The sequence below is a fragment of the Coregonus lavaretus genome (assembly GCF_964263955.1).
Source record: "Coregonus lavaretus genome assembly, chromosome: 26".
Classification (NCBI taxonomy): domain Eukaryota; kingdom Metazoa; phylum Chordata; class Actinopteri; order Salmoniformes; family Salmonidae; genus Coregonus; species Coregonus lavaretus.
In genome coordinates, this window is record NC_140013.1 from 38686019 (window position 1) to 38708099 (window position 22081).

The window sequence follows — 22081 nt, forward strand, 5'->3', positions numbered from 1 at the left end:
AGAGAATGAAGAGGGTAAACGCCCGAAACAGCAATCTAGAGTCATAATCATTATGCTTAATTCTATGTCAAAAATATGTTTACAGTTCTGCATATCTAAGCATACCTCTTGAGCTGTCTGTATCCTCCTGACTAGTGGTTCTTTTTTTAAATAAACTAATTATGCTTCTCTGCATGTCTGCATGTCTGCTAAAATCTGGGTAAAAGATTGAAAGGAATGTGAGTCTTATTCAGTACATTTAGTTATTGCTTGCTTTTCTAAAGTTTACCAACCTTGCCAACAGACATGCCAGATAAGATAGTTAGACAAGCTAGCTACTCTAACTTGATTAATAGCCTGAAATGGCTTCTTGCTAGCTAGTGATGAGGCGGGGAGATTGAAAACCTATCTGGGCTAGCTAAAGCCAACTTCATATATATATAACATTATTATATATATTTTCTTATCAGTACAAATATGAGTTTTCCTCCGCACTACCACCCAATGAAAGCAATATGTCATGTGTTGACAATACCATGGCTATTTGTGATATTTAAAGCAGATGATGTGTACCTCTTATCTGCTCTCTCTCTCTCTCTCTCTCTCTCTCTCTCTCTCTCTCTCTCTCTCTCTCTCTCTCTCTCTCTCTCTCTCTCTCTCTCTCTCTCTCTCTCTCTCTCTCTCTCTCTCTCTCTCTCTCTCTCTCTCTCTCTCTCTCTCTCTCTCTTCAATTCAATTCAATTCAATTTAAGGGCTTTATTGGCATGGGAAACGTGTGTTAACATTGCCAAAGCAAGTGAAGTAGATAGTAAACAAAAGTGAAATAAACAATAAATATTAACAGTAAACATTACACTCAGAAGTTTCAAAAGAATAAAGACATTTCAAATGTCATATTATGTATATATACAGTGTTGGAACAATGTGCAAATAGTTAAAGTACAAATGGGAAAATAAATAAACATAAATATGGGTTGTATTTACAATGGTGTTTGTTCTTCACTGGTTACCCTTTTCTTGTGGCAACAGGTCACAAATCTTGCAGCTGTGATGGCACACTGTGGTTTTTCACCCAGTAGATAAGGGAGTTTATCAAAATTGGGTTTGTTTTCGAATTCTTTGTGGATCGCTGTAATCTGAGGGAAATATGTGTCTCTAATATGGTCATACATTTGGCAGGAGGTTAGGAAGTGCAGCTCAGTTTCCACCTCATTTTGTGGGCAGTGTGCACATAGCCTGTCTTCTCTTGAGAGCCAGGTCTGCCTACGGCGGCCTTTCTCAATAGCAAGGCTATGCTCACTGAGTCTGTACATAGTCAAAGCTTTCCTTAAGTTTGGGTCAGTCACAGTGGTCAGGTATTCTGCCACTGTGTACTCTCTGTTTAGGGCCAAATAGCATTCTAGTTTGCTCTGTTTTTTTGTTTGTTCTTTCCAATGTGTCAAGTAATTCTCTTTTTGTTTTCTCATGATTTGGTTGGGTCTATTTGTGTTGTTGTTGTTGTTGTCCTGGGGCTGTGTGGGGTCTGTTTGTGTTTGTGAACAGAGCCCCAGGACAAGCTTACTTAGGGGACTCTTCTCCAAGTTCATCTCTCTGTAGGTGATGGCTTTGTTATGGATGGTTTGGGAATCGCTTCCTTTTAAGTGGTTATAGAATTTAACGGCTCTTTTCTGGATTTTGATAATTAGCGGGTATTGGCCTAATTCTGCTCTGCATGCATTATTTGGTGTTTTACGTTGTACACGGAGGATGTTTTTGCAGAATTCTGCATGCAGAGTCTCAATTTGGTGTTTGTCCCATTTTGTGAATTCTTGGTTGGTGAGCGGACCCCAGACCTCAGAACCACAAAGGGCAATGGGTTCTATAACTGATTCAAGTATTTTTAGCCAGATCCTAATTGGTATGTCAAATTTTATGTTCCTTTTGATGGCATAGAAGGCCCTTCTTGCCTTGTCTCTCAGATTGTTCACAGCTTTGTGGAAGTTACCTGTGGCGCTGATGTTTAGGCCGAGGTATGTATAGTTTTTTGTGTGCTCTAGGGCAACGGTGTCTAGATGGAATTTGTATTTGTGGTCCTGGCAACTGGACCTTTTTTGGAACACCATTATTTTTGTCTTACTGAGATTTACTGTCAGGGCCCAGGTCTGACAGAATCTGTGCAGAAGATCTAGGTGCTGCTGTAGGCCCTCCTTGGTTGGTGACAGAAGCACCAGATCGTCAGCAAACAGAAGACATTTGACTTCAGATTCTAGTAGGGTGAGGCCGGGTGCTGCAGACTGTTCTAGTGCCCTCGCCAATTCGTTGATATATATGTTGAAGAGAGTGGGGCTTAAACTGCATCCCTGTCTCACCCCACGGCCCTGTGGAAAGAAATGTGTGTGTTTTTTGCCAATTTTAACCGCACACTTGTTGTTTGTGTACATGGATTTTATAATGTCGTATGTTTTTCCCCCAACCCCACTTTCCATCAATTTGTATAGCAGACCCTCATGCCAAATTGAGTCAAAAGCTTTTTTGAAATCAACAAAGCATGAGAAGACTTTGCCTTTGTTTTGGTTTGTTTGTTTGTCAATTAGGGTGTGCAGGGTGAATACGTGGTCTGTCGTACGGTAATTTGGTAAAAAGCCAATTTGACATTTGCTCAGTACATTGTTTTCACTGAGGAAATGAACTAGTCTGCTATTAATGATAATGCAGAGGATTTTCTCTCTCTCTCTCTCTCTCTCTCTCTCTCTCTCTCTCTCTCTCTCTCTCTCTCCTCTCGCTCTCTCTCTCTCTCTCTCTCTTTCTCAGAAGAAGATATGCTTGCTAAGAACAACTGTTTCAGCCTCTCACTGCAGCACCCTGATGTATATTTCACTCTAACGGAATTGTGAGGAAAATGGCCATGTATAATTAAGTGATGGTAAACAGTGTTTTCTCACACCGCTGCTAAGACAAGGTGTTGGTTTAAGTGGCTCTAAGAGTGACCACACAGTAGCTGCCTGTGTTAATTATGTTGTGTACTGTTAACATAGTTTCTCAAAATGAAGTGGAAAATGGAGTTTACTTGTTTATTCAACTGATGGCTTGGAAGCTGAACTGGTAAAACACTTTCTTTGACCTCTGTTCCAATAATGCTGCTGGCTCTGATTGTCTCTCCAAACACCACTGGTGATCACAATAGAAAGCTGCTACTTGTGTGGTAGCAATATAGCATAGGTAATTGATAGCTGTGTGTGTGTGTGTGTGTGTGTGTGTAAAACTGTGTTTGTGAGAGGTGGTTGTTCAGGTGTATGTAACTGAATGCTGGTAACAATGCCATTTTTATGTAAGCTAGCAGGGTTGAGTGAGCTGCACCACATCAGTGATGTGCTCTGCTCTGCTCTGCTGTGGACTGCACCTGGAGAGAATAGGTATAGAGTGGGCTCTGACTTCACTACAACATGCTTAGAGGAAGGGTGTGGTTAGAGGAGGGGTGTGGTTAGAGGAGGGGTGTGGTTAGAGGAGGGGTGTGGTTAGAGGAAGGGTGTGGTTAGAGGAGGGGTGTGGTTATAGGAGAGGTGTGGTTAGAGGAGGGGTGTGGTTAGAGAAGGGGTGTGGTTAGAGGAGGGGTGTGGTTAGAGGAGGGGTGTGGTTAGAGGAAGGGTGTGGTTAGAGAAGGGGTGTGGTTATAGGAGAGGTGTGGTTAGAGGAGGGGTGTGGTTATAGGAGAGGTGTGGTTAGAGGAGGGGTGTGGTTAGAGGAGGGGTGTGGTTATAGGAGAGGTGTGGTTAGAGGAGGGGTGTGGTTATAGGAGGGGTGTGGTTATAGGAGAGGTGTGTGTGTGTGGGGGTGTTGGGGAGGTAGTTGTCTGTGTGTGTGGGGTTGTGGAGGTGGTTGTGTGTGTGTGTGGGAGGTTAGGGAGGTGGCTGCTTAGACAGTGGAAAGGGAAATAAGTTGGAGTTATCCACATAGGAACTGAAAGAACAGCAAGTTGCATTTTGATGTCGTTATCTAGCCATATTGTCTAGGTTTTGATGACGTTATCTAGCCATATTGTCTAGGTTTTGATGACGTTATCTAGCCACATTGTCTAGGTCTAGGTTTTGATGACGTTATCTAGCCATATTGTCTAGGTTTTGATGACGTTATCTAGCCATATTGTCTAGGTTTTGATGACGTTATCTAGCCACATTGTCTAGGTCTAGGTTTTGATGACGTTATCTAGCCATATTGTCTAGGTCTAGGTTTTGATGACATTATCTAGCCATATTGTCTAGGTCTAGGTTTTGATGACGTTATCTAGCCACATTGTCTAGGTCTAGGTTTTGATGACGTTATCTAGCCATATTGTCTAGGTTTTGATGACGTTATCTAGCCATATTGTCTAGGTTTTGATGACATTATCTAGCCATATTGTCTAGGTCTAGGTTTTGATGACGTTATCTAGCCATATTGTCTAGGTTTTGATGACGTTATCTAGCCATATTATCTAGGTTTTGATGACGTTATCTAGCCATATTGTCTAGGTCTAGGTTTTGATGACGTTATCTAGCCATATTGTCTAGGTTTTGATGACATTATCTAGCCATATTGTCTAGGTTTTGATGACATTATCTAGCCATATTGTCTAGGTCTAGGTTTTGATGACGTTATCTAGCCATATTGTCTACGTTTTGATGACATTATCTAGCCATATTGTCTAGGTTTTGATGACGTTATCTAGCCATATTGTCTAGGTCTAGGTTTTGATGACGTTATCTAGCCATATTGTCTACGTTTTGATGACGTTATCTAGCCATATTATCTAGGTTTTGATGACGTTATCTAGCCATATTGTCTAGGTCTAGGTTTTGATGACGTTATCTAGCCATATTGTCTAGGTCTAGGTTTTGATGACGTTATCTAGCCATATTGTCTAGGTCTAGGTTTTGATGACGTTATCTAGCCATATTGTCTAGGTCTAGGTTTTGATGACGTTATCTAGCCATATTATCTAGGTTTTGATGACGTTATCTAGCCATATTGTCTAGGTCTAGGTTTTGATGACATTATCTAGCCACATTGTCTAGGTCTAGGTTTTGATGACGTTATCTAGCCATATTGTCTAGGTTTTGATGACGTTATCTAGCCATATTGTCTAGGTTTTTATGACGTTATCTAGCCATATTGTCTAGGTTTTGATGACATTATCTAGCCATATTGTCTAGGTCTAGGTTTTGATGACGTTATCTAGCCATATTGTCTAGGTCTAGGTTTTGATGACGTTATCTAGCCATATTGTCTAGGTTTTGATGACGTTATCTAGCCACATTGTCTAGGTTTTGATGACATTATCTAGCCATATTGTCTAGGTCTAGGTTTTGATGACGTTATCTAGCCATATTGTCTAGGTTTTGATGACGTTATCTAGCCATATTGTCTAGGTTTTGATGACGTTATCTAGCCATATTGTCTAGGTCTAGGTTTTGATGACGTTATCTAGCCATATTGTCCAGGTCTAGGAACATTCATATGGATGGAGAGAGGGAGAGGGGACAGAGAAGGACTGTATCTTTTATTGAGAGGACCTCATTTATATTATAATAAATTAAAGGTGAAGTCTGTTTGAACATACACACACACACGCACACAGTCTTGTACAGCTAACCTTGCGGCGACACACAATTCAGTCCCATTCAAAATCCTATTTTCCCTAACCCCTAACCCTAGCCCTAACCCGTACTCTTACCCTAACCCTAACCTTAACCCAAAAACCTAACTTTAACCTTAACCCTAACCTTAACCTTAACCCAAAAACCTAACCTTAACCATAACCCTAATCCTAACCCTAGCTCCTAACCCTAACTCTATAACTAACACTAGCTCCTAACCCTGAACCTAATTCTAACCCTAACACTAATTCTAACCTTAACCCTAAACCCCCTAGAAATAACATTTTACCTCGTGGGGACTAACAAAATGTCCCCAGTTGGTCAAATGTTTGTTTGTTTGCTATTCTTGTGGGGACTTCGGGTCCCCACAAGAATAAACACGTCCACACATACACACACACACACGCACGCACACACGCACGCACCCACGCACGCACGCACGCACGCACGCACGCACACACACACACACACACACACACACACACACACACACCACTGAATAATAACAGTGTTATATGAACCCCAGTCATGTTTTGAGATTTTTCCATCCATCCCTCACTCATCATCTCTCACTCCATCATCCCTCACTTCATCATCCCTCACTCCATCATCCCTCACTCCATCATCCCTCACTCCATCCCTCTGAAAATGGAGATTAGCTGAGGGATGGAGAGAGAGAGAACCAGTACTAATTGGATTGTGGTTTTGGTCCAGTCTGTGTTCTGCAGATACGGGATTCTATGTGTGTGTGTGTCTGTGTGTGAGTGTGTGTGTATGTGTGAGTGTGAGTGTGTGTGTGTGTGTGTGTGTGTGTGTGTGTGTGAGTGTGTGTGTGTGTGAGTGTGTTTGCGTGTATGTGAGTGTGAGTGTGTGTGTGAGTGTGTGTGTGTGTGTGTGTGTGTGTGTGTGTGTGTGTGTGTGTGTGTGTGTGTGTGTAAAACCCATCCCTGTTATTTCTGCTCAGAGACGGTTGTGTATCAGAGAAACTTTTTATTGACACACACAGATACACACACTAGCATACATGCACTCACACACACACACACTAACACACACACACACACACGCACACACACACACACACACACACTCACACACACACACACACACACACACACACACACACACACACACACACACACACACACACACACACACCACACACACACAGGAACACTCACTATAGACCTGACAACCACCATAACATCCCTGGGGACCACAGAGGAGAGTAGTAAAGGATTATTTCGTCCCAGAATGCTTTGGTTCTATTCTTCTCCTGACCTCAGTGGGGTGTGAAGCTGTAAATGGAGTTCTGCCTCACTAGATCAGGGCCAGGAGCGTGAACTAGAGTACAATGTCTTTGATATACAGTTTAAGTCGGAAGTTTACATACACCTTAGCCAAATACATTTAAACTCAGTTTTTCACAATTCCTGACATTTAATCCTAGTAAAAATTCCCTGTCTTAGGTCAGTGAGGATCACCACTTTAATTTAAGAATGTGAAGTGTCAGAATGATAATAGAGAGAGTGATTTATTTCAGCTTTTATTTCTTTCATCATATTCCCAGTGGGTCAGAAGTTTACATACACTCAATTAGTATTTGGTAGCATTGCCTTTAAATTGTTTAACTTGGGTCAAATGTTTCGGGTAGCTTTCCAAAAGCTTCCCACAATAAGTTGGGTGAATTTTGGCCCATTCCTCCTTACAGAGCTGGTGTAACTGAGTCAGATTTGTAGGCCTCCTTGCTCGCCCACGCTTTTTCAGTTCTGCCCACACATTTTTTATAGGATTGAGGTCAGGGCTTTGTGATGGCCACTCCAATACCTTGACTTTGTTGTCCTTAAGCCATTTTGCCACAACTTTGGAAGTATGCTTGGGGTCATTGTCCATTTGGAAGACCCATTTGCGACCAAGCTTTAACTTCCTGACTGATGTCTTGAAATGTTGCTTCAATATAGCCACATAATTTTCCTTCCTCATGATGCCATCTATTTTGTGAAGTGCACCAGTCCCTCCTGCAGCAAAGCACCCCCACAACATGATGCTGCCACCCCCGTGCTTCACGGTTGGGATGGTGTTCTTCGGCTTGCAAGCAACACCCTTTTTCCTCCAAACATAACAATGGTCATTATGGCCAAACAGTTCTATTTTTGTTTCATCAGACCAGAGGACATTTCTCCAAAAAGTTTTTTATTTTTATTTTTATTTTATTTCACCTTTATTTAACCAGGTAAGCCAGTTGAGAACAGGTTCTCATTTACAACTGCGACCTGGCCAAGATAAAGCAAAGCAGTGCAATAAAAACAACACAGAGTTACATATGGGGTAAAAAACATAAAGTCAAAAATACAACAGAAAATATATATACAGTGTGTGCAAATGTAGCACGTTATGGAGGTAAGGCAATAAATAGGCTATAGTGCAAAATAATTACAATAGTATTAACACTGGAATGCTAGATGTGCAAGAGATTATGTGCAAATAGAGATACTGGGGTGCAAAAGAGCAAAATAAATAACAATATAGGGATGAGGTAGTTGGGTGGGCTAATTTCAGATGGGCTGTGTACAGGTGCAGTGATCGGTAAGGTGCTCTGACAACTGATGCTTAAAGTTATTGAGGGAGATAAGAGTCTCCAGCTTCAGAGATTTTTGCAATTCGTTCCAGTCATTGGCAGCAGAGAACTGGAAGGAATGGCGGCCAAAGGAGGTGTTGGCTTTGGGAATGACCAGTGAGATATACCTGCTGGAGCGCAGACTACAGGTGGGTGCTGCTATGGTGACCAATGAGCTAAGATAAGGCGGGGATTTGCCTAGCAGTGATTTATAGATGGCCTGGAGCCAGTGGGTTTGACGACGAACATGTAGTGAGGACCAGCCAACAAGAGCGTACAGGTCACAGTGGTGGGTAGTGTATGGGGCTTTGGAGACAAAACGGATGGCACTGTGATAGACTACATCCAATTTGCTGAGTAGAGTGTTGGAGGCTATTTTGTAAATGACATCGCCGAAGTCAAGGATCGGTAGGATAGTCAGTTTTACGAGGGCATGTTTGGCAGCATGAGTGAAGGAGGCTTTGTTGCGAAATAGGAAGCCGATTCTAGATTTAACTTTGGATTGGAGATTCTTTATGTGAGTCTGGAAGTTGAGTTTACAGTCTAACCAGACACCTAGGTATTTGTAGTTGTCCACATACTCTAGGTCAGACCCGTCGAGAGTGGTGATTCTAGTCGGGTGGGCGGGTGCCAGCAGCGTTCGATTGAAAAGCATGCATTTAGTTTTACTAGTGTTTAAGAGCAGTTGGAGGCTACTGAAGGAGCGTTATATGGCATTGAAGCTCGTTTGGAGGTTTGTTAACACAGTGTCCAATGAAGGGCCAGATGTATACAAAATGGTGTCGTCTGCGTAGAGGTGGATCTGAGAGTCACCAGCAGCAAGAGCGACATCATTGATATACACGGAGAAAAGTGTCGGCCCAAGAATTGAACCCTGTGGCACCCCCATAGAGACTGCCATAGGTCCAGACAACAGGCCCTCCGATTTGACACACTGAACTCTATCTGAGAAGTAGTTGGTGAACCAGGCGAGGCAGTCATTTGAGAAACCAAGGCTATTTAGTCTGCCAATAAGAATGCGGTGGTTGACAGAGTCGAAAGCCTTGGCCAGGTCGATGAAGACGGCTGCACAGTACTGTCTATTATCAATCGCGGTTATAATATCGTTTAGGACCTTGAGCGTGGCTGAAGTGCACCCATGACCAGCTCGGAAACCGGATTGCATAGCGGAGAAGGTACGGTGGTATTCGAAATGGTCGGTGATCTGTTTGTTAACTTGGCTTTCAAATACTTTCGAAAGGCAGGGCAGGATGGATATAGGTCTGTAGCAGTTTGGATCTAGAGTGTCACCCCCTTTGAAGAGGGGGATGACCGCGGCAGCTTTCCAATCTCTGGGGATCTCAGACAATACGAAAGAGAGGTTGAACAGGCTAGTAATAGGGGTTGCGACAATTTCGGCGGCTAGTTTTAGAAAGAAAGGGTCCAGATTGTCTAGCCCAGCTGATTTGTAGGGGTCCAGATTTTGCAGCGCTTTCAAAACATCAGCTGTCTGAATTTGTGTGAAGGAGATGCGGGGGGGGGGGCATGGGCAAGTTGCAGCAGAGGGTGCAGAGTTGGTGGCCGGGGTAGTGGTAGCCAGATGGAAAGCATGGCCAGCTGTAGCAAAATGCTTGTTGAAATTCTCGATTATTGTAGATTTATCGGTGGTGATAGTGTTTCCTAGCCTCAGTGCAGTGGGCAGCTGGGAGGAAGTGCTCTTATTATCCATGGACTTTACAGTGTCCCAAAACTTTTTGGAGTTAGTGCTACAGGATGCAAATTTCTGTTTGAAAAAGTAAGCCTTTGCTTTCCTGACTGCTTGTGTATATTGGTTCCTAACTTCCCTGAAAAGTTGCATATCGCGGGGGCTATTTGATGCTAATGCTGTACGCCACAGGATGTTTTTGTGCTGGTCAAGGGCAGTCAAGTCTGATCTTTGTCCCCATGTGCAGTTGCAAACCGTAGTCTGGCTTCTTTATGGCGGTTTTGGAGCAGTGGCTTCTTCCTTGCTGAGCAGCCTTTCAGGTTATGTCGATATAGGAATTGTTTTACTGTGGATATAGATACTTTTGTACCTGTTTCCTCCAGGTACATGCACTTTTCGCACCAAAGTACGTTCATCTCTCGGAGACAGAACGCGTCTCCTTCCTGAGTGGCATGACGGCTGCGTGGTCCCATGGTGTTTATACTTGCGTACTATTGTTTGTACAGATGAACGTGGTACCTTCAGGCGTTTGGAAATTGCTCCCAAGGATGAACCAGACTTGTGGAGGTCTACACATTTTTTTCTGAGGTCTTGGTTGATTTCTTTTGATTTTCCCATGATGTCAAGCAAAGAGGCACTGAGTTTGAAGGTAGGCCTTGAAATATATCCACAGGTACACCTCCAATTGACTCAAATGATGTCAATTAGCCTATCAGAAGCTAACATAATTTTCAGGAATTTTCCAAGCTGTTTAAAGTCACAGTCAACTTAATGTACAGTGGGGAAAAAAAGTATTTAGTCAGCCACCAATTGTGCATGTTCTCCCACTTAAAAAGATGAGAGAGGCCTGTAATTTTCATCATAGGTACACGTCAACTATGACAGACAAATTGAGGACCAGGACGACTGATCCGTGTAAAGGAAAGAATGAATGGCGCCATGTATCGTGAGATTTTGAGTGAAAACCTCCTTCCATCAGCAAGGGCATTGAAGATGAAACGTGGCTGGGTCTTTCAGCATGACAATGATCCCAAACACACCGCCCGGGCAACGAAGGAGTGGCTTCGTAAGAAGCATTTCAAGGTCCTGGAGTGGCCTAGCCAGTCTCCAGATCTCAACCCCATAGAAAATCTTTGGAGGGAGTTGAAAGTCTGTGTTGCCCAGCGACAGCCCCAAAACATCACTGCTCTAGAGGAGATCTGCATGGAGGAATGGGCCAAAATACCAGCAACAGTGTGAAAACCTTGTGAAGACTTACAGAATACGTTTGACCTGTGTCATTGCCAACAAAGGGTATATAACAAAGTATTGAGAAACTTTTGTTACATTTGGCAGGAGGTTAGGAAGTGCAGCTCAGTTTCCACCTCATTTTGTGGGCAGTGTGAAAATAGCCTGTCTTCTCTTGAGAGCCAGGTCTGCCTACGGCGGCCTTTCTCAATAGCAAGGCTATGCTCAGTTAGGGCTCTGTTTTTTTGTTAATTCTTTCCAATATGTCAAGTAATTAATCTCTCTCTCTCTCTCTCTCTCTCTCTCTCTCTCTCTCTCTCTCTCTCTCTCTCTCTCTTCCTCTCCCTCTCTCCCTCTCCTCTCTCTCTCTCTCTTCTTCTTCTCTCTCCCTCTTCTTCTTCTCTCTCTCTCTCTCTCTCTCTCTCTCTCTCTCTCTCTCTCTCTCCTTCTCCCCCTCTGCCGTTCTCTCCCTCTCCTTCTCCCCCTCTGTCTCCCTCCCCCTCTGTCTCCCTCTCTCTCTATCTCCCTCTCCTCTCTCTCTCTCTCTCTCTCTCTCTCTCTCTCTCTCTCTCTCTCTCTCTCTATCTATCTATCTATCTATCTATCTATCTATCTATCTATCTATCTATCTATCTATCTATCTATCTATCTATCTATCTATCTATCTATCTATCTATCTATCTATCTATCTATCTATCTATCTATCTATCTATCTATCTATCTATCTATCTATCTATCTATCTATCTATCTATCTATCTATCTATCTATCTATCTATCTATCTATCTATCTATCTATCTATCTATCTATCTATCTATCTATCTATCTATCTATCTATCTATCTATCTATCTATCTATCTATCTATCTATCTATCTATCTATCTATCTATCTATCTATCTATCTATCTATCTATCTATCTATCTATCTATCTATCTATCTATCTATCTATCTATCTATCTATCTATCTATCTATCTATCTATCTATCTATCTATCTATCTATCTATCTATCTATCTATCTATCTATCTATCTATCTATCTATCTATCTATCTATCTATCTATCTATCTATCTATCTATCTATCTATCTATCTATCTATCTATCTATCTATCTATCTATCTATCTATCTATCTATCTATCTATCTATCTATCTATCTATCTATCTATCTATCTATCTATCTATCTATCTATCTATCTATCTATCTATCTATCTATCTATCTATCTATCTATCTATCTATCTATCTATCTATCTATCTATCTATCTATCTATCTATCTATCTATCTATCTATCTATCTATCTATCTATCTATCTATCTATCTATCTATCTATCTATCTATCTATCTATCTATCTATCTATCTATCTATCTATCTATCTATCTCTCTCTCTCTCTCTCTCTCTCTCTCTCTCTCTCTCTCTCTATCTCAGGCCCATCTCTGTTCCCATCCTGATTCTGGTCCAGATCAGCTGTTGATCAGAATCTTTTTTGTAATGGTGCACTATTGACCTCTGTCTGTGTGTGTATGTCTGTCTCTCTGCAGTGGAGCGATGTATGAGTGTGATGCAGTCGGGGACCCAGATGGTGAAGTTGAAGGCTGGCTCCAAGGGGCTGGTGAGACTGTTCTACCTGGACGAACATCGCTCCTGTATCCGATGGAGACCCTCACGCAAGAGCGAGAAGGCCAAGAGTGAGTGCACACACATTAACCGCATCATACACACCATCTCTCACCGTAACCCTTATCTCTACACATAATGTATTGCTCCGATAGGCAATATCGGAGCAATACAGACAATTAGGCTATGCTTTATGTAACTTCCTACAACCCATGTAGGAATGTGAAATAATGTATTGTTCATGTCTTTTATCCATGCTATTAAAGCGTGTGTGTGTGTTTTTGGTCTCACTTTGGGGTGAGTTACAGTTACAGATGGCAGTGTAGCTATCTGGTGCTGTTCTGCCCCAGGTCTGGAGTATAGCTCTCCCTCTCTGTCTGGTGTTGTTCTGCTCCAGGGCTGGAGTATAGCTCTCCCTCTCTGTCTGGTGTTGTTCTGCCCCAGGGCTGGAGTATAGCTCTCCCTCTCTGTCTGGTGCTGCCCCAGGGCTGGAGTATAGCTCTCCCTCTCTGTCTGGTGCTGCCCCAGGTCTGGAGTATAGCTCTCCCTCTCTGTCTGGTGTTGTGCTGCCCCAGGGCTGGAGTATAGCTCTCCCTCTCTGTCTGGTGCTGTTCTGCCCCAGGGCTGGAGTATAGCTCTCCCTCTCTGTCTGGTGCTGTTCTGCCCCAGGGCTGGAGTATAGCTCTCCCTCTCTGTCTGGTGTTGTTCTGCTCCAGGGCTGGAGTATAGCTGTCCCTCTCTGTCTGGTGTTGTGCTGCCCCAGGGCTGGAGTATAGCTCTCCCTCTCTGTCTGGTGTTGTTCTGCTCCAGGGCTGGAGTATAGCTGTCCCTCTCTGTCTGGTGTTGTTCTGCCCCTGGGGTGGAGTATAGCTCTCCCTCCTGGCTGTTGTCTGGAGGTGTGTGTGTCCTGACTGAGTATCAGAGTCAAACAGAAGCCATGTTGTTGACTACGGTAGTGCTGCTGTGAGTTCAAGGTATCCAGGTTATTTACCTGCAGTGTCTGTCTTGTTATGTGTTTATCTCTAACTTCTCCTCATTGAGGCCTTCATTAAATATTTAACAAGGGAGGAAACTATCAGCGCCCTAGCTTTAGTTTTTGTCTCCTAATAGAATTTTGTTTGTTTTCATCCATTATGATCACAAAGGAGAGTTACTTAATGTATTCCCAAGATATCTCAGTGCTATGCAGTATTCAGGTTCATGCTCTGTCTCCTAACTCTAAATGGTCCTCTCTCTCTCTTCTTGTCCCGCCCTCTTTCTCTTACAGTCACCATTGATTCGCTGTACAAGGTGACGGAGGGCCGTCAGTCAGACATCTTCCACCGCCATGCGGAGAGCAGTTTCGACCCAGCCTGCTGTTTCACCGTTTACCATGGCAACCACATGGAGTCACTAGACCTGGTGACCTCTAACCTTGAGGAGGCTCGGACCTGGGTGACAGGACTACGATACCTGATGGCTGGCATCAGTGACGAGGACTCACTGGCCAAACAACAACGCACACACGACCAATATCCTTTTAAGACTAACATGCTCATACACACACACCAATATCCTTATTACACTTCATACCCTAGTGGGTGTATCCTGCCGTCCCTACCTAACCCCTAACCAGCATTGTTCATCAGTTGACTGGATGACCCACTTTTATGCTCTTCTTTGACATCTTCTTTGTCCCTCTCCCTCTTTTCATTTCTTCCTGTGTCTGCTGCATGCAGTGTTTGTTTGTATGTGTGTGTGTCTGCTGCATGCAGTGTGTGTGTGTGTGTGTGTGTGTCTGCTGCATGCAGTGTGTGTGTGTGTGTGTGTGTCTGCTGCATGCAGTGTGTGTGCCTTGGAGCGCTGTTCTGATCTGACTGGATTTGACGACTGACAAAACATGGTGCTGTGTTTTTGAAAAGCCTCTCAGCTACCTACCCTCCCAAAACACACACACACACACACACACACACACACACACACACACACACACACACACACACACACACACACACACACACACACACACACACACACACACACACACAGACACAGACACAGACACACACAGACACAGACACAGACACACACACACACACATCATCCCATGGCTGTGTCCTTAACCTGTGTGTGTGTAGGTGGATGAAGCAGACGTTCGAGGAGGCTGATAAGAACGGGGATGGTCTGTTGAACATGGAGGAGATCTACCAGCTCCTGCACAAGATGAACGTCAACCTGCCCCGCAGGAAGGTCAAACACATGTTCCAGGTCAGTCACAGGTCAGGGGTCAAACACCTGTCACCTGTCACTACACTATCTGACTAGAGAGGACAGAAGAGGGATGCGTTCTAACCACTAAACCTCACCTGGCAGGTGATGAGCAGTTAGAAGGTGTTTATTTACATCCTGGATCCAGGGATAAGGTAAGGTTTAGTGGTTAGACTTAGAAAGCATCAGTCTTCTGTCTTCTCTAGCCAGATAGTGACAACTGTGACAGTAGTACTTAGTACTCCTGCTGCTACCTGGAAGCAAATCCCACCAAAGATCCAAAGCTTTAGCTAACGTTTTCTCTTATGGATTTATAATGGGCCCATAGGGCTCTGGTCAAAAGTAGTGCACTATGTAGGGAATAGGGTGCCATTTAGGACGACAGGCGTGCCTGCGAGTGCTGAGCATGAGCATCAGATAGTACTGTTGGTTTATAGTCCACTATTTTTTAGGGCACCCCCAGGAGTCAGTTGTTGTATGAACCAAACAAGGACAATGTCAGAACACAGTTGCCTTTTCTGTCCTTACATGACAATGTCGTTGGAGTTGTTTGGACCATGTTGAGACACCATGGCTGTGTGTGTGTGTGTGTGTGAATATACCAGATGGTTGTTGGAGTTGTTTGGACCATGTTGAGACACCATGGCTGGATTTGTATTTGTGTTTGTATTTATTATGGATCCCCATTAGTTCCTGCCAAGGCAGCAGCTACTCTTCTTGGGGTCCAGCAAAATTAAGGCAGTTACAGATTTCTCAACACACTGTGCGCCAACACATGCTGTGCGCCAGTAGCTCAAACAGACAGCTCGGTGCACCCAACATGTCAACACCTATCATAAACACAAGTAGTGATGAAGTCTATCTCTCCTCCACTTTGAGCCAGGAGAGATCGACATGCATATTATTAATATTAGCTCTCTGTGTGCATCCAAGGGCCAGCCATGCTGCCCTGTTCTGAGCCAATTGCAATTTTCCTAAGTGCTTTTTTTGTGGCACCTGACCACACGACATGAACAGTAGTCAAGGTGTGACAACACTAGGGCCTGTAGGACCTGCCTTGTTGATAGTGCTGTTAAGAAGGTAGAGCAGCGCTTTATTATGGACAGACCTCTCCCCATCTTAGCTACTGTTGTATCAATATGTTTTGACCATGACAGTTTACAATCCAGGGTTACTCCAAGCAGTTTAGTCACCTCAACTTGCTCAATTTCCACATTATTTATTACAAGATTTAGTTGAGGTTTAGGGTTTAGTGAATGATTTGTCCCAAATAAAATGCTTTTAGTTTTAGAAATATTTAGGACTAACTTATTCCTTGCCACCCACTCTGAAACTAACTGCAACTCTTTGTTAAGTGTTGCAGTCATTTCAGTCGCTGTAGTAGCTGACGTGTATAGTGTTGAGTCATCCGCATACATAGACACTCTGGCTTTACCCAAAGCCAGTGGCATGTCATTAGTAAAGATTGAAAAAAGTAATGGGCCTAGACAGCTGCCCTGGGGAATTCCTGGATTATGTTGGAGAGGCTTCCATTAAAGAACACCCTCTGTGTTCTGTTAGGTAACTCTGTATCCACAATATAGCAGGTGGAGTAAAGCAATAACACATACGTTTTTCCAGCAGCAGACTATGATCGATAATGTCAAAATGTTGAGGCACCATGGCTGTGTGTATGTGAATATACCAGATGTTTATTGGAGTTGTTTGGACCATGTTGAGGCACCATGGCTGTGTGAATGTGAATATACCAGATGGTTATTGGAGTTGTTTGGACCATGTTGAGGCAAAATGGCTGTGTGTATGTGAATATACCAGATGGTTATTGGAGTTGTTTGGACCATGTTGAGGCACCATGGCTGTGTGTATGTGAATATACCAGATGGTTATTGGAGTTGTTTGGACCATGTTGAGGCACCATGGCTGTGTGTATGTGAATATACCAGATGGTTATTGGAGTTGTTTGGACCATGTTGAGGCACCATGGCTGTGTGTATGTGAATATACCAGATGCTTATTGGAGTTGTTTGGACCATGTTGAGGCACCATGGCTGTGTGTGTGTGAATATACCAGATGGTTATTGGAGTTGTTTGGACCATGTTGAGGCACCATAGCTGTGTGTATGTGAATATACCCGATGGTTACAGAAAAAAATAGGTGTAAAGGAACAGTTTGGAACAGAGGGTCGAATTGGAATTGTATCACCTGACCAATGCAGACCCTCACTAATGGTGATGTAATTTCCCTTTCCCACAGGAAGCGGACTCGGACGACCAGCAGGGCACGTTGACGTTTGAGGAGTTCAGTGTGTTCTATAAGATGATGTCACTGCGGCGGGACCTGTATCTGCTGCTCATGGGATACAGCGACAGGAAGGACCACCTGACGGCTGACGAGCTGGCCAACTTCCTGCGCAACGAACAGAAGGTCAGGGTTCACAGAAAGACAACACTAGATGATGAAGATTTAGTGATCTATAGTAGAGTCAGGGGTGAAGGTAAGGCGGTACTGTCCGGTACGGCGTCCCGGCAAAATAAATAGTGGTGGTACTCCGTACCGGTAAAACATGAGCCTATCACAATAATGAAAACAAAATGTCAAGAAAACTGTAGGCTATTACACCACTTTTTATCATTACCGCATGTTAGAGGCATGACAAATGAGCGAATGGACTTGAAAACAGGTGTCAAAGCCTGCGCTCCAAAATGCAATGTGGTTAAACGAGAACACTGAAAGTTTGCCAAGGCAGAGATGGGTGGCCGACACCGAGACGCGTGCGGACAGCAGTGGACGCATAAATTCTGGCCTAATGACATTCGCCAAATGTCATTACACTTTGTGGGGTTTTGTGTAACAGATGTCTCGTTCCATTCACCACTGTTTGGAGGGTGGAAATATGTTTCTAGTGGATGAACGTGTGGGGGTAGCCTAGTAAAGGATCCATTTGAAGGGATTGTTTGACAATCAGATGAAAACATCATGACTGGTTGTGTTTATGCCACAATAAAATGTAATACACTTTAAAAGTTAAATGACAAATCTTTACGAGGCCCACATAGATCCTATTGAATTAATAGGGATTCTATACTGTATGTAATTCTATGATTACACATAAACGCATGCACACATAGGAGGTCCCAATCTACTTTCACTCCTAATATGGGTTGTCTCTGAGGTACCATCATCCTCTCTACAGTGCATTCGGAAAGTATTCAGACCTCTTCCATTTTTCCACGTTTTGTTACGTTACAGCCTTATTCTAAAGTGTATTAAATAAAACATTTTCCTCATCAATCTACACACAATACCCCATGATTACAAAGCGAAAACAGGATTTTAGAAATTTTAGCAAATGTATAAAAAAAAAAAGCAGAAATACCTTATTTACATAAGTATTCAGACCCTATGCTATGAGACTCAAAATTGAGCTCAGGTGCATCCTGTTTCCATTGATTATCCTTGAGATGTTTCTACAACTTGATTGGAGTCTACCTGTGGTAAATTCAATTGATTGGACATGATTTGGAAAGGCACAAACCTGTCTATATAAGGTCCCACAGTTGACAGTGCATGTCAGAGCAAAACCAAGCCATGAGGTCGAAGGAATTGTCCGTAGAGCTCCGAGACAGGACTGTGTCGAGGCACAGATCTGGGGAAGGGTACCAAAACATTTCTGCAGCATTGAAGGTCCCCAAGAACACAGTGGCCTCCATCATTCTTAAATGGATGAAGTTTGGAACCACCAAGACTCTTCCTAGAGCTGGCCGCCTGGCCAAATTGAGCAATCGGGGGAGAAGGGCCTTGGTCAGGGAGGTGACCAAGAACCCGATGGTCCCTCTGACAGAGCTCCAGAGTTCCTCTGTGGAGATGGGAGAACCTTCCAGAAAGACAACCATCTCTGCAGCACTCCACCAATCAGGCCTTTATGGTAGAGTGGCCAGACGGAAGCCACTCCTCAGTAAAAGGCACATGACAGGCCGCTTGGAGTTTGCCAAAAGGCACCTAAAGGACTCTAAGACCATGAGAAACAAGATTCTCTTGTCTGATGAAACCAAGATTTAACTCTTTGGCCTGAATGCCAAGCGTCACATCAGGAGGAAACCTGGCACCATCCCTACAGTGAAGCATGGTGGTGGCAGCATCATGCTGTGGGGATGTTTTTAAGCGGCAGGGACTGGGAGACTAGTCAGGATCGAGGGAAAGATGAACGGTGCAAGTACAGAGAGATCCTTGATGAAAACCTGCTCCAGAGCGCTCAGGACCTCAGACTGTGGCCAAGGAACACCTTCCAACAAGACAATGACCCTAAGCACACAGCCAAGACAACACAGGAGTGGCTTCGGGAGACCTGAGAATAGCTGTGCAGCGACCCTCCCCATCCAACCTGACAGAGCTTCAGAATGAGTCTGGACACCAGTACTCAGAGTCTGTTTAGACACCAGTACTCGGAGTGAGTCTAGACACCAGTACTCAGAGTGAGTCTAGACACCAGTACTCAGAGTCAGTCTAGACACCAGTACTCAGAGTCAGTCTAGACACCAGTACTCAGAGTGTCTAGACACCAGTACTCAGAGTGAGTCTAGACACCAGTACTCAGAGTGAGTCTAGACACCAGTACTCAGAATCAGTCTAGACACCAGTACTCAGAGTCAGTCTAGACACCAGTACTCAGAGTCAGTCTAGACACCAGTACTCAGAGTCAGTCTAGACACCAGTACTCAGAGTCAGTCTAGACACCAGTACTCAGAGTCAGTCTAGACACCAGTACTCAGAGTGAGTCTAGACACCAGTACTCAGAATCAGTCTAGACACCAGTACTCAGAGTCAGTCTAGACACCAGTACTCAGAGTCAGTTTAGACACCAGTACTCAGATTCAGTCTAGACACCAGTACTCAGAGTCAGTCTAGACACCAGTACTCAGAGTCAGTCTAGACACCAGTACTCAGAGTCAGTCTAGACACCAGTACTCAGAGTCAGTCTAGACACCAGTACTCAGAGTCAGTCTATACAACAATACTGTGAGCATTTTGTCAGAGGTCTCTCAGAAGATGGGCAGATTGTGGCTTGCTTTCTCTGATAGTGTCTGTCACATAAAAATATGTGCATATGTGTATGTCTATTTGTGTCTGTGTGTATGTTTATTTGTGTGTGTGTTTGTTGTATTTGTGTGTATGTGTTCACTGTGTCTCCTCTCTTTATTTAGTGTCTGTGTGGGTGTGTGTTCTTACAGTGTGTCTCTCTCTCCTCAGATGGTGAATGTGACTACAGAGTACTGTCTGGATGTCATTGATAAGTTTGAGCTTTCTGAAGAGAACAAACAGAAAGGCATTCTGGGAATTGAGGGTAAGCCCTCCCTCCAATTTAACTATGTTTATTTAAACCTTCTCTCTCTCTCTCTCTCTCTCTCTCTCTCTCTCTCTCTCTCTCTCTCTCTCTCTCTCTCTCTCTCTCTCTCTCTCTCTCTCTCTCTCTCTCTCTACCTCTGGGCTGTAAACTCTATAAAGGGGTGAAGACTCAGAGATCATAAATGAATGTGAGATGGTTAAACAGTTTTTGGGGCTTTAGATAAATTCCACCACATGTAGAGCTCAAAGCCAGAGTCTGTCTCTAAGCTGACGGAGCTGATTGACCTCTTGTCAAATATCAAAAGTCTGAAAACGCTGTGTGTCGGGGATCGCTGTGTGTCTGAGATCGCTGTGTGTCTGAGATCGCTGTGTGTCGGGGATCACTGTGTGTCGGGGATCGCTGTGTGTCTGAGATCGCTGTGTGTCTGAGATCGCTGTGTGTCTGGGATCGCTGTGTGTCGGGGATCGCTGTGTGTCGGGGATCGCTGTGTGTCTGAGATCGCTGTGTGTCTGAGATCGCTGTGTGTCTGAGATCGCTGTGTGTCTGAGATCGCTGTGTGTCGGGGATCGCTGTGTGTCGGGGATCGCTGTGTGTCTGATACCGCTGTGTGTCTGAGATCGCTGTGTGTCTGAGATCGCTGTGTGTCGGGGATCGCTGTGTGTCGGGGATCGCTGTGTGTCGGGGATCGCTGTGTGTCTGAGATCGCTGTGTGTCTGAGATCGCTGTGTGTCTGAGATCGCTGTGTGTCGGGGATCGCTGTGTGTCTGAGATCGCTGTGTGTCTGAGATCGCTGTGTGTCTGAGATCGCTGTGTGTCGGGGATCGCTGTGTGTCGGGGATCGCTGTGTGTCGGGGATCGCTGTGTGTCTGATACCGCTGTGTGTCTGAGATCGCTGTTTGTCTGAGATCGCTGTGTGTCGGGGATCGCTGTGTGTCGGGGATCGCTGTGTGTCGGGGATCGCTGTGTGTCTGAGATCGCTGTGTGTCTGAGATCGCTGTGTGTCTGAGATCGCTGTGTGTCTGAGATCGTTGTGTGTCGGGGATCGCTGTGTGTCGGGGATCGCTGTGTGTCGGGGATCGCTGTGTGTCTGATACCGCTGTGTGTCTGAGATCGCTGTGTTTCTGAGATCGCTGTGTGTCTGAGATCGCTGTGTGTCGGGGATCGCTGTGTGTCTGAGATCGCTGTGTGTCGGGGATCGCTGTGTGTCTGAGATCGCTGTGTGTCTGAGATCGCTGTGTGTCTGAGATCGCTGTGTGTCGGGGATCGCTGTGTGTCGGGGATCGCTGTGTGTTGGGGATCGCTGTGTGTCTGAGATCGCTGTGTGTCTGAGATCGCTGTGTGTCTGAGATCGCTGTGTGTCGGGGATCGCTGTGTGTCTGAGATCGCTGTGTGTCTGAGATCGCTGTGTGTCTGAGATCGCTGTGTGTCGGGGATCGCTGTGTGTCGGGGATCGCTGTGTGTCTGATACCGCTGTGTGTCTGAGATCGCTGTGTGTCTGAGATCGCTGTGTGTCGGGGATCGCTGTGTGTCGGGGATCGCTGTGTGTCGGGGATCGCTGTGTGTCTGAGATCGCTGTGTGTCTGAGATCGCTGTGTGTCTGAGATCGCTGTGTGTCGGGGATCGCTGTGTGTCTGAGATCGCTGTGTGTCTGAGATCGCTGTGTGTCTGAGATCGCTGTGTGTCGGGGATCGCTGTGTGTCGGGGATCGCTGTGTGTCTGATACCGCTGTGTGTCTGAGATCGCTGTGTGTCTGAG

At 44.6% G+C, this 22081-nt stretch overlaps 1 protein-coding gene across 1 annotated transcript in view; it reads left to right on the forward strand.

Annotated features, from left to right (window-relative positions):
* LOC311101348 (1-phosphatidylinositol 4,5-bisphosphate phosphodiesterase eta-1-like) overlaps window positions 1–22081 on the forward strand; it is a gene marked incomplete at both ends in the record, with an annotated part of 63735 nt that overhangs the window by 39634 nt on the left and 2020 nt on the right. Inside the window, 5 exons of the mRNA XM_084142486.1 lie at window positions 12659–12805; window positions 14002–14245; window positions 14852–14981; window positions 17236–17406; window positions 20230–20323. Coding sequence (XP_083998612.1) covers window positions 12659–12805; window positions 14002–14245; window positions 14852–14981; window positions 17236–17406; window positions 20230–20323 — 786 coding nt within the window. The remainder of the gene's footprint in view (window positions 1–12658; window positions 12806–14001; window positions 14246–14851; window positions 14982–17235; window positions 17407–20229; window positions 20324–22081) is intronic.